Genomic DNA, 12,560 nt, shown 5'->3' with positions numbered 1-12,560 from the left:
TCTGTGTGTGTGTGGGTGCGAAGACAAAAATGAATTCGTCAGGCCAGGTTCCATCAAAGCGAGTAATTGATTGAAAAGTCTGGGTGTCATCCGAAAATAATTCACGTATTTGTCGTTGTCAACGAACTCCATTTCGTTTATCAAGTTGTCACTTGCACCCTGTTGAAATCGCATCTCTGTAGTAAATATCGGGCGAACCCAAAACTTACGTTTTATCACACGATCGTTTTCTGACTCCAAAACATCGTAAATGCACATAAATCGTAACAACTTGCGGCGCAGCACTTCTCTCTGTCTCGGCGGTGCTGCCTTCCATTTCGTCCACACAGCCGCGATGGATAACAAAACGGTTTCGGCATCCATTTATTCTTAACAATATTACAATTCATTAACCAAAAAGAGGTTAAGCGCGTAACGTGAGCATGTAAACAATACATATGCTTGTGTGAGTTGATACGATTCCATCTCTGTCAGCATCGAGTGTCCCATGACACGGAATGCACAGGCCCGGAAGTGCCGACACCCAATCATAGTAGCGCATTTCAAATTCAGCGCTAAAAGAAACGATCGCAATTTGCCGGCGATCGTTCCGTGCGTGTCATTTCCGTATCATGGGACAGTAGGAAAAATGCATCCCGTAAATCGGTGGAGCCGGAACGTCTCTGATTGGGGCTTGAAAAGTCACTGGATTCCGGGTTCGTGGAGACGGAACAAATTCCGGACCATGGGAGGGCAGCCTAAGACTCTTTGTTAAATTTATCTACGTATGATTTTCTGGAGGAAAATTGGTCGAAGTGTAGCTCCTCTAGATGGCATGTCGAACGCCATCATGGCTATCATGCCTCTAGGGGCATGTGCTATGCCGATCTGCATAGTGTGGTTTTGTAAAATTAGTGAATCACGTATTCACAATTCCATTCACTCATTCACGTTTGCCACGAACAGAAACATTTTTATTCTGGCCAATTTTTTCTGATGATGGGTGTCGCATCGAAAAAAAATTGAGAAGAGGGGGTCATCAACTTACATGTGAAAATATGTATTTCACTTGCTTTGGAACGAAATTTAGTCCGCGAATCGTGTGGTGAAAAGGCACTTTTGACCGGCCTATCTAGCTGTGCCCTTATCTTGAAGTCGTGCCCATGATATAGTTAAGAATGTCAGTTTTTTATTTTTTTGACAATGACGCACCAATTGTAAAAATCTGAAAAAATTACAAAAAATCACATAAATGCAGATGTTTATACTGTAATAAGAACAAGGTGGTACCTCTTCAAAATCCACCGGAAACCAGCGATCTAAATGTTCAAAAATTTTTTTAAGATCCAGGTTGATACTGAAAAATCTGAAAAAAAATCTGTAAATGTGTACGAACGTCTGCTGGATTTGTGATTGTCTCTGGAATTTTCCGAGTAGAAATAGCGGAGTTGTTGCGAAACGGCTGGAAAACACGTTTTTTGCGATAATTTCGAACAAAATAGAGGTAAAAGGCTAAAATTTGGTATGGGTCAGTCATTTACCAAGAGGAAACAGTTAGTCATCGAAAGAATCCATTTGGTGAAAGGGCACTTTTGGCTTGCTTATTCGGCTATGCCCTTTGACGTGAATCACGATGGTTGTACTAAGAACTCGGTACAAGGTAGGGGCAATTGTTAAAAATCGATTCAACATTTTGATTGCTTAAAACAATATGAATTTGTGGATAATTGTCAATGAATCTTTTTTTTTTTATCAAAATTTATTCCTCCAGCTCTAGAATGAAAAAAAAGATCCTTCTAGCTTGAATGGTACTGGAGTTATGAATTTTTGAGGATGAGTCTACAACCCGAATATCACCAGATTCTCAAATTTTCGATTCACTCTGTTTTTCAAAGTATGTGAAAGAAAAAAAATCCTAAAATACGTATTTTTTTGCCTTTGATATGGAACCCGTAAAACAAATTCAGCCAAATGAAAATGTCTCGGTCAATTTTTATCCAAATCTGTCCGGTTCGTGAGAAAAAGTCCCATATGGGACTTTATTTCTGGTTCGCCGCCGGCCGTAGTAGTGACTTGAATAAAAAGAGGCGAAAATCTAAAGAAGGCATACAAGTCTTAACGGGTTATCACTCTATTATAAGAGTTATTGAAGAAGAATAGAGTATCCGAATTCCGACACGTTAGATTACCGACCTAAAAAAGTCTCTGAATTGTTTTCTGATTTTTTAACCACTGGTGAAACTTGGAAAAAATCAAAAAAGCTATTCCAAGAACGCTATTTTGAGAAATCCGAAAAAACTCACAGAGAATCGATGATTTCAAATATGATTTCGAGTATCACACCATGATGGGATCTCAGTATTCACCACTTTTTCTATTTAATATTCACTATATTTACTATTAGTGTTGCGACGTAGGATAAATTTCACCAGTGGCTAGAGAAAATCTGGAAAAATTCCGGAGACCCTTTCGGGTCCGTAAGAACATCGCTTTGGAAAATGATCAAAATCGAAGGGAGTGAGGTTCATGTGCTGCTAATGTGACGTAGAATTCCTCATATACATATTGTAACGAAGGTGTGTTCGTACCTCTTATACACCTCGGTACGAGTGATGTCGTCAAAATGTTTACATCCGTAATTAAATGGTCAATCTCTTGCCTATCATACGGATACTCGGCCAACAAATATTATTGTAATAACAGAATTTTTTGCGGCGGCCTTGTACTATACTTTGAAAAACAAGTACTTACAATCAGAGATATTTTCCGATCATAATCTTTAGGGATAATATTTTGAAAGTCCTAAGGGGCCATTTAGAACAATACGAAAAAAATCGGTTTTTTCAAAATTCTAGAGGCCTGACCCCTTAACATTGGATTTACAATTTGGACCAAGGGATAAGTGTCTCCGATAACAAATGGATGAAGGTGACAATGGTGGGTACATTGGCTCGAGCTGTACGCAAAAATAAATGCCGTCAAATATTAACCCGTCAAAACAGCAAGTTAAAAAGTTACGACAAAACACAGAATTTGAAAAAACATTTTTCTCTCTTACAGTAGAGCATCGAGTGCCTTTCACTGAAAGTGTTGAGCAGATTCGTTCGATTAGTTTGCTCTGCACTTTGGTAAAACAGACATTTTTATTGCATTGCTGATAAGCCTGTGCTACCATTTTACTTCCGGAAGTATTTTTATAAATCGTACGCAAGATGTGTTTTTAACAAGTTTGATACAATCATGCCACATATTGAAGAAAAACCTAATGTTTTGTGAATTTTTCCGTTAGACTCGACAGCCGTTTGTGACGTGCTCGGGAATCATCACATTTGATAAGAGGCAGAAGCGGTTATTTTGAGAGAGATACACGTGACAAGGGAACATCAGCTGATAGAAGGTAACATTTTTGAAATATAATCACTTTGAATATATCGACTGTTTCTAGACTGCATCCGTATTAATTGTCACAGACTGTTCCTTCGCAATGAATTCAACTCCTAATTCACCCTACGTTGGAGATGATAAATACGACGCGAAAGGCGGGCAGGGCTGTCTGCTAGGCTTTATTTACCAGCTGAAGCTGTTGATGCTTTTCATGGTACGTGGATTACGGAAAGATGTGAAATTTCGAATAGCGACCGAAGTGATGGCCGCAGGGGAATTCGACGATCTGGTACTTGAGTGTAAAAATGATGATGCCAGCGATAGTGAGAGTACCTATAGGTTTCTTCAGGCAAAGCATAGTCGCGATAAATCGCCGAAAATCGATGTCAACAAACTTTTTACTGACAGTGACTTCTACTTGGAGAAGTACTTTGATTCCTACTGTAAGATTGAGAGACATCCCACACTCAGCAAGGGCAAATTGGAAGCTTTCGTTATTTACACCAACATCGATTTGGATGAGACGGAGTTCGAGTCTCGAGATATTAGAGTTATTCGGGATGACCAACGTGACGACTTTTTGACTGTCGAAAGTAAGGGAGAAAAGTCTAGACGATACAAGTTTAGCAGCACGGGCCCATCAAAAGTATATGAAAGTTTAAGATCGGAAGCGTCTAAACTGGTGCCGGTCATGGTTAAAAAAGTGCTCACGGGAAAGAAATTATCAAACGCAATTATTCCCGAAAAATATCGTTCTGCTTTTATGCAGGAAGTTATTGATATCGATCAGAGAAAATTGTCTGACGCTTTTATCGAAGGAGAAAAATTGTCGGAAGGGGCGAAAAATTTCCGCGATGCATTTTATTTTCAGGTTTTGAAACAAAAGAAATTACCCGAAGATTACAATGAGCCAGAAAAAATATGGAATGAGATGAAAAATAAGTCTCTCCAATTCTCCCAGGATTTCATTTCAGGCTCGAAATTGAAGGATGTTGAAAAATTGTCCGAAGAATTTGAAAAGTTGTTAAGATCTGCTGATGATAACAAAGTAGTTAGAATAGAAATGTGTCAAACAAAACGCTCAAGGAAAAAAAACCAAAGAATTTCTGCACCGAACATTGAACGGAATCTCATAACGCTATTGGAATACGTCTTCATCAAAGAAACTCAAGGCAAGATTAGATTTCAGCCAGAGTTTTTGAACAATGATGTCAAGCATCCTGATGGGATCTCCGAGTTGAAAGAATATTTGAAGTCTAAGCTCGGTAATAGCTTCAACGACCTCGACCAATACCAGTTTGAAATTTCTGATTTGGACGCTCGCGTAAAAGAAAAAAAATGTTCAATGGACGACTTTCACGACAGTTACGACAATGACAAAAAAATTCCCGATTTTCTTAAAAGATTAATTCTTGCGGTAAAACAGCCGAACGAAGGTCAACTTGACGATGTATTGAGGAAAGAGATGGGTGAGAATTACAATTTAGATTTACTACGTGCTGATTTAGTCACCATGTCTTTTGAAAGAGAGATGCGGAATTGGTTCTTGAAACAACAAGGATCATGGCTATCAAACGAAGAAGGACTTAAATTTGTGAATGACGTTAAAGACAAAATCCAAACTCTTATAATGTCAGGGTTAAGCTTAGCGTACTCGGAGGAACTTGAAAATTACGGAATGGATTTCAGACAGGAAAATCGGGGATTGACGGACTACTTGGAACTAAAAGAGACGCGCGAAATGAATACATCTTGTAATTTTGTTGCAACCGAGGGACCGCTGACAGCGGCCATTCAAGTTTACCGAGCTATCAAGAGTTCACCCAGGTTTGAAGGAGAATATGACTGCATAATTATTCGTGTGACCAACCTGTTGTTACCCGGAATCAGGAAACATGTCATCGATGCATTTAAAATGCAAAACCAGTATGATTTGTTGGTTGTCGTTTCTGAACGGTACAATGAAGAGGAGTATGGGGAATTAGAAAGATTGTATAATGAAGATTTACACGAAATCGTTATGAATGGCCATAATAAAATGAAGAGGCTGATTTTCGTTACAAGCATGAAGTTACCTTTCAAAAACTGTTATCACGTTGACTGTAAATTAGGCTTCAATGACCTCACGGATCAGTCACAGTGGAAACTATTGGATAAACGGCTCGTCAATTTGCAAAATCGCGTCAATTTGCAAAATCGAAAAGAGTACATGAGTTTCGCAGAATTATTGCGAATTTGCCCTCCAGAAAATGTAGAATCGAACGGTTTCAAAAACTTCAGAGACGCTATGGACTCGACAACGTTAGAGAAGCTTATCCGTGGCACAGACGATATAAACATAGGCTCTTCTTCAGAAAGTTTGGATCGGATAGAAAATTATTTTATAAACCGTACGTTTTATCGGTGCGTTATCATCAAGGTCGACGTTCTGAACTCCGAACAGACTTCCGAGGTTTACGCAGTCGGCCACGCCGACCACAATTCTTTACGTGACCTAGTGATGAGACAAAGACGGGAAACTTTTCAGAGAACTGATTCCTTAGAAGGGCGTCAACTTAGATTCGTTCCATTGAAAAGTGGTGAAGAGCAGGAACAATTCGAAAAGCTGTGTAAAGAATATCCTCGCGAGAGTCATAACGTTCACTGGCTCATGGCAGGAACGGAAAAATTACTATGGATACGATCGAATGGTAGTATCGATAGTTTGCTGGAGTACCGAGACTTTGGGGAAAACTTCGATTGTGACTATCGGTGCAGTGTATGTCAAACAGCAGCCAGCGATGCGGCGATTGATGAACTAGCTTCTCAGGATGGTCGTCCCGTAATCGTTTGCGACATCCCCGGTATGGGAAAATCGACCGTTTTAACTCACCTCACGAGGCAAATGAAAACGATGAACCCTAAAATGTGGGTGATTCGCATCAATTTAAACGATTATACAGATGCGTTGCTGGAGGAAAGCAAGCGATGCACTTTAAAAATCGGGGACAAGGAAAGTGTTACCGAGTTTCTCGTTAAAGGTTTTCTCAAGCTCAAGACTCCAATAGAAAAAGTGGTTTTGAAACATCTGATCACGGTACCGAGTGGCTTGGGCTTACTTTTCGATGGCTTCGATGAAATAAGTCCCCGATACACGGAAACTGTAATTAAAATGTTGAAGGCATTCAAAGAATATTCCGGAGTAAAATTGGTCGTCACCACCAGGCCCCACACGCGGAGTACATTAGAAGGAACGCTTCAAGCATTTTCTTTCCGAATGAAACCGTTTTCTCGAGAAAATCAAATCGATTTTCTAGTCAAATTTTGGAGAAACAGATGCGACGAAGCTGACGAAGCATTGCTGAAAGAGAGTGCCAAAATGGTGTTGCGAAAAATTAAGGATACAATCTCCGTTCGATTTGACGAATTCGCTGGTGTCCCTCTGCAAACTCTCATGATTGCCGAAGTATTCTGTCCCACGGATATGAGGACGGCTTCAGTGGTTGGTCACGAAAATATGAAGCCGGATGTGCCAGATCATATGACAATATCTGATTTATACAAAATGTTCGTTGACAGGAAGTACGAAATATATCGTCTAGAAAAGAAAAGAGAAAACCCCAGCAATCTGGCGGTGCAGGAAGATTTTAAGAAATGGAAGAAAAAATTTCTGAAAGCCTATCGACGATTAGCTATGTACACGCTGCTTGAAGAAGAAGTTTCAGGAACGTGGACTTTGTGTGTGAAAGAGGTTGCCAAAGTGAAGGAATTGATCGATGAAGTATGTGGAGGTACAGATCGAATTGGCATTGTGACGAATACAATCAACCAGAGAGCTCAATTTATTCATCGTACTTTTCTAGAATATCTAGTAGCCAGTTATTTGTTTCAAAAACTAGAGGAATCGAACAAGGACGAGTCATCTAAGCAGTTTAAAATGTATTTATTGAATGACATTCTGGTCAAGTCAAGATATAAGGTAATTCGTGTCTTTCTCAACGATCTACTATACAAACCACCGACAGTAGACTCGATATTCGACGTTTCTATCTCCAAGGAAGAAATGGATTCACTCATTCTTGGCGAAAACGGCATAAACATATTTCACATCGCTGCGGACGAAGGCAACTACAAGATTATGGAATTCTTTTTCTCTCGTCTCGCGAAGAATTTCCCAGAACCGCGGGAGGTGATTAACTTGAAGTCCGCGGATTCTGGTGAAACCCTCATGCATAAGGTGGTTTTGAAATTCCCAATACGCAGATTTCAGAGTTTATCAGCGGAAACTGAAAAAGCAGTTGTGACATGGTTATTGGAACAAAATGCTGACGTTAATATTACCGATGAAACAGGAGAGACTCCGATGCACACAGCTCTCCGAATGGAAAAATCGATGGTTTTCAAATTATTGGCAAGTCAGACAAATGCTGATATGACAGCCCAAAACTGTCAGGGTAAAACATTGCAGCATGTAGCTGCTCAATGTGGTGACTTAGAACGTCTAAAGTGGCTTGTGAAAGATCCAGGCTGCAATGTCGACGTACGAGATAAATTCGGGAGAACATTGCAGCACACGGCTGCTCAGTGTGGTAAATTGAATATATTGAAGTGGCTTTTGGAAGATCGGGGCTGCGATGTCGACGTACGAGATGAATCAGGGATGACATTGCAGCACATGGCTGCTGCGTCTGGTGATCTGAACACATTGAAGTGGCTTTTGGAAGATCGGGGCTGCGATGCCGACGTACGAGATAAATTCGGGAGAACATTGCAGCACATGGCTGCTGCGTCTGGTGATCTGAACACATTGAAGTGGCTTTTGGAAGATCGGGGCTGCGATGTCGACGTACGAGATGAATCAGGGATGACATTGCAGCACGTGGCTGCTGCGTTCGGTGATCTGAACACATTGAAGTGGCTTTTGGAAGATCGGGGCTGCGATGTCGACGTACGAGATGAATCAGGGATGACATTGCAGCACATGGCTGCTGCGTCTGGTGATCTGAACACATTGAAGTGGCTTTTGGAAGATCGGGGCTGCGATGTCGACGTACGAGATGAATCAGGGATGACATTGCAGCACATGGCTGCTGCGTCTGGTGATCTGAAAACATTGAAGTGGCTTTTGGAAGATCGGGGCTGCGATGTCGACGTACGAGATGAATCAGGGATGACATTGCAGCACATGGCTGCTGCGTCTGGTGATCTGAAAACATTGAAGTGGCTTTTGGAAGTTCGGGGCTGCAATGTCGACGTACGAGATGAATCAGGGATGATATTGCAGCACGCGGCTGCTAGGTTTGGTAAATTGAATATATTGAAGTGGCTTTTGGAAGATCGGGGCTGCGATGTCGACGTACGAAATAAATCAGGGATGACATTGCAGCACGCAGCTGCTGCGTCTGGTGATCTGAACACATTGAAGTGGCTTTTGGAAGATCGGGGCTGCGATGTCGACGTACGAGATGAATCAGGGATGACATTGCAGCACATGGCTGCTGCGTCTGGTGATCTGAAAACATTGAAGTGGCTTTTGGAAGTTCGGGGCTGCAATGTCGACGTACGAGATGAATCAGGGATGATATTGCAGCACGCGGCTGCTAGGTTTGGTAAATTGAATATATTGAAGTGGCTTTTGGAAGATCGGGGCTGCGATGTCGACGTACGAAATAAATCAGGGATGACATTGCAGCACGCAGCTGCTGCGTCTGGTGATCTGAACACATTGAAGTGGCTTTTGGAAGATCGGGGCTGCGATGTCGACGTACGAGATGAATCAGGGATGACATTGCAGCACGCAGCTGCTGCGTCTGGTGATCTGAACACATTGAAGTGGCTTTTGGAAGATCGGGGCTGCGATGTCGACGTACGAGATAAATCAGGGAAAACATTGCAGGACATAGCTGCTGCGTCTGGTGATCTGAACACATTGAAGTGGCTTTTGGAAGATCGGGGCTGCGATGCCGACGTACGAGATGAATCAGGGATGACATTGCAGCACGTGGCTGCTAGGTTTGGTAAATTGAATATATTGAAGTGGCTTTTGGAAGATCGGGGCTGCGATGTCGACGTACGAAATAAATCAGGGATGACATTGCAGCACGCAGCTGCTGCGTCTGGTGATCTGAACACATTGAAGTGGCTTTTGGAAGATCGGGGCTGCGATGTCGACGTACGAAATAAATCAGGGATGACATTGCAGCACGCGGCTGCTAGGTTTGGTAAATTGAATATATTGAAGTGGCTTTTGGAAGATCGGGGCTGCGATGTCGACGTACGAAATAAATCAGGGATGACATTGCAGCACGCGGCTGCTAGGTTTGGTAAATTGAATATATTGAAGTGGCTTTTGGAAGATCGGGGCTGCGATGTCGACGTACGAAATAAATCAGGGATGACATTGCAGCACGCAGCTGCTGCGTCTGGTGATCTGAACACATTGAAGTGGCTTTTGGAAGATCGGGGCTGCGATGTCGACGTACGAGATGAATCAGGGATGACATTGCAGCACGCGGCTGCTAGGTTTGGTAAATTGAATATATTGAAGTGGCTTTTGGAAGATCGGGGCTGCGATGTCGACGTACGAGATGAATCAGGGATGACATTGCAGCACGCAGCTGCTGCGTCTGGTGATCTGAACACATTGAAGTGGCTTTTGGAAGATCGGGGCTGCGATGCCGACGTACGAGATGGATCAGGGATGACATTGCAGCACACGGCTGCTGCGTCTGGTGATCTGAACACATTGAAGTGGCTTTTGGAAGATCGGGGCTGCGATGTCGACGTACGAGATAAATCAGGGAAAACATTGCAGGACATAGCTGCTGCGTCTGGTGATCTGAACACATTGAAGTGGCTTTTGGAAGATCGGGGCTGTGATGCCGACGTACGAGATGAATCAGGGATGACATTGCAGCACGTGGCTGCTGCGTTCGGTGATCTGAACACATTGAAGTGGCTTTTGGAAGATCGGGGCTGCGATGTCGACGTACGAGATGAATCAGGGATGACATTGCAGCACGCGGCTGCTAGGTTTGGTAAATTGAATATATTGAAGTGGCTTTTGGAAGATCGGGGCTGCGATGTCGACGTACGAGATGAATCAGGGATGACATTGCAGCACGCAGCTGCTGCGTCTGGTGATCTGAACACATTGAAGTGGCTTTTGGAAGATCGGGGCTGCGATGTCGACGTACGAGATGAATCAGGGATGACATTGCAGCACGCAGCTGCTGCGTCTGGTGATCTGAACACATTGAAGTGGCTTTTGGAAGATCGGGGCTGCGATGTCGACGTACGAGATAAATCAGGGAAAACATTGCAGGACATAGCTGCTGCGTCTGGTGATCTGAACACATTGAAGTGGCTTTTGGAAGATCGGGGCTGCGATGCCGACGTACGAGATGAATCAGGGATGACATTGCAGCACGTGGCTGCTGCGTTCGGTGATCTGAACACATTGAAGTGGCTTTTGGAAGATCGGGGCTGCGATGTCGACGTACGAGATGAATCAGGGATGACATTGCAGCACGCGGCTGCTAGGTTTGGTAAATTGAATATATTGAAGTGGCTTTTGGAAGATCGGGGCTGCGATGTCGACGTACGAAATAAATCAGGGATGACATTGCAGCACGCAGCTGCTGCGTCTGGTGATCTGAACACATTGAAGTGGCTTTTGGAAGATCGGGGCTGCGATGTCGACGTACGAAATAAATCAGGGATGACATTGCAGCACGCGGCTGCTAGGTTTGGTAAATTGAATATATTGAAGTGGCTTTTGGAAGATCGGGGCTGCGATGTCGACGTACGAAATAAATCAGGGATGACATTGCAGCACGCGGCTGCTAGGTTTGGTAAATTGAATATATTGAAGTGGCTTTTGGAAGATCGGGGCTGCGATGTCGACGTACGAAATAAATCAGGGATGACATTGCAGCACGCAGCTGCTGCGTCTGGTGATCTGAACACATTGAAGTGGCTTTTGGAAGATCGGGGCTGCGATGTCGACGTACGAGATGAATCAGGGATGACATTGCAGCACGCGGCTGCTAGGTTTGGTAAATTGAATATATTGAAGTGGCTTTTGGAAGATCGGGGCTGCGATGTCGACGTACGAGATGAATCAGGGATGACATTGCAGCACGCAGCTGCTGCGTCTGGTGATCTGAACACATTGAAGTGGCTTTTGGAAGATCGGGGCTGCGATGTCGACGTACGAGATAAATCAGGGAAAACATTGCAGGACATAGCTGCTGCGTCTGGTGATCTGAACACATTGAAGTGGCTTTTGGAAGATCGGGGCTGCGATGCCGACGTACGAGATGAATCAGGGATGACATTGCAGCACGTGGCTGCTGCGTTCGGTGATCTGAACACATTGAAGTGGCTTTTGGAAGATCGGGGCTGCGATGTCGACGTACGAGATGAATCAGGGATGACATTGCAGCACGCGGCTGCTAGGTTTGGTAAATTGAATATATTGAAGTGGCTTTTGGAAGATCGGGGCTGCGATGTCGACGTACGAGATGAATCAGGGATGACATTGCAGCACGCAGCTGCTGCGTCTGGTGATCTGAACACATTGAAGTGGCTTTTGGAAGATCGGGGCTGCGATGTCGACGTACGAGATAAATTCGGGAGAACATTGCAGCACACGGTTGCTCAGTATGGTAAATTGAATATATTGAAGTGGCTTGAGGCGGAGCGAGGCTGTTATGTCGACTCACGGGATATTTCAGAGGTAACAGCAGCAGTTAGCTACTGAAAGTGCAAACGTGGATATATCAGACTGGTTGGTTGGAGGTCAAGGCTCGTGATTATTCGTGGAGAACGCTGGTGCAGAGTGGTGCTTGAAAATCCCACTTGGGTTGGCCGATTTTCAAGATAATTCAGGGAACAAGACATTGCTGCAAGCGGCGGGTGCAAACAAGAACTGCGAGACAAATTATTGATGACAGGAAAATTTGTCGTGCATGGGATAGTTTGGTCAGGAAATCTCGACGTCACGCTGCCTAGGCTGGGAACGTCTGGAAGAGACTGTAGTATTTCCAATCAAATTCTAGATGATTGATGTTGTGACTCTGATGGTCGCTTGATAATACTAAGGAGTAAGCGCAAACGCCACACAGCTAGGAGAGAAACCACGCCTTTGGTCATTCAATTAAATTTGCAGACATAGCCTTGACCTTCCATTGACTGCGTATTGACCGTTCATATGA

The 12,560-nt window shown here is 43.5% G+C and overlaps 1 protein-coding gene across 1 annotated transcript; it reads left to right on the top strand.

Annotated features, from left to right (window-relative positions):
• The first annotated feature begins 3,463 nt into the window (after positions 1 to 3,463).
• On the top strand, positions 3,464 to 12,106 carry LOC124406378. Its single transcript, XM_046881777.1, has 3 exons — positions 3,464 to 7,796; positions 8,205 to 8,742; positions 8,947 to 12,106. The coding sequence occupies exons 1-3, from the start codon at positions 3,464 to 3,466 to the stop codon at positions 12,104 to 12,106; spliced, it is 8,031 nt and encodes a 2,676-aa protein (XP_046737733.1).
• The last annotated feature ends 454 nt before the right edge of the window (positions 12,107 to 12,560 follow it).

Source organism: Diprion similis, chromosome 5 (assembly GCF_021155765.1).
Source record: "Diprion similis isolate iyDipSimi1 chromosome 5, iyDipSimi1.1, whole genome shotgun sequence".
NCBI classification, from domain to species: Eukaryota; Metazoa; Arthropoda; class Insecta; order Hymenoptera; family Diprionidae; genus Diprion; species Diprion similis.
The sequence above is the reverse complement of the archived record's forward strand: the minus strand, read 5'-3'. Positions and strand labels throughout refer to the sequence as shown.

Bases quoted from the DNA above. Each gene is read 5' to 3' on its own strand.
- LOC124406378 (XM_046881777.1), top strand. From the start codon at position 3,464: ATGAATTCAACTCCTAATTCACCCTACGTTGGAGATGATAAATACGAC. The intron at 7,797-8,204 runs GTAAAACATTGC...GAGATGAATCAG, and splicing joins GACAGCCCAAAACTGTCAGG to GGATGACATTGCAGCACGTG. The intron at 8,743-8,946 runs GTCTGGTGATCT...CGCGGCTGCTAG, and splicing joins TTGCAGCACGCAGCTGCTGC to GTTTGGTAAATTGAATATAT.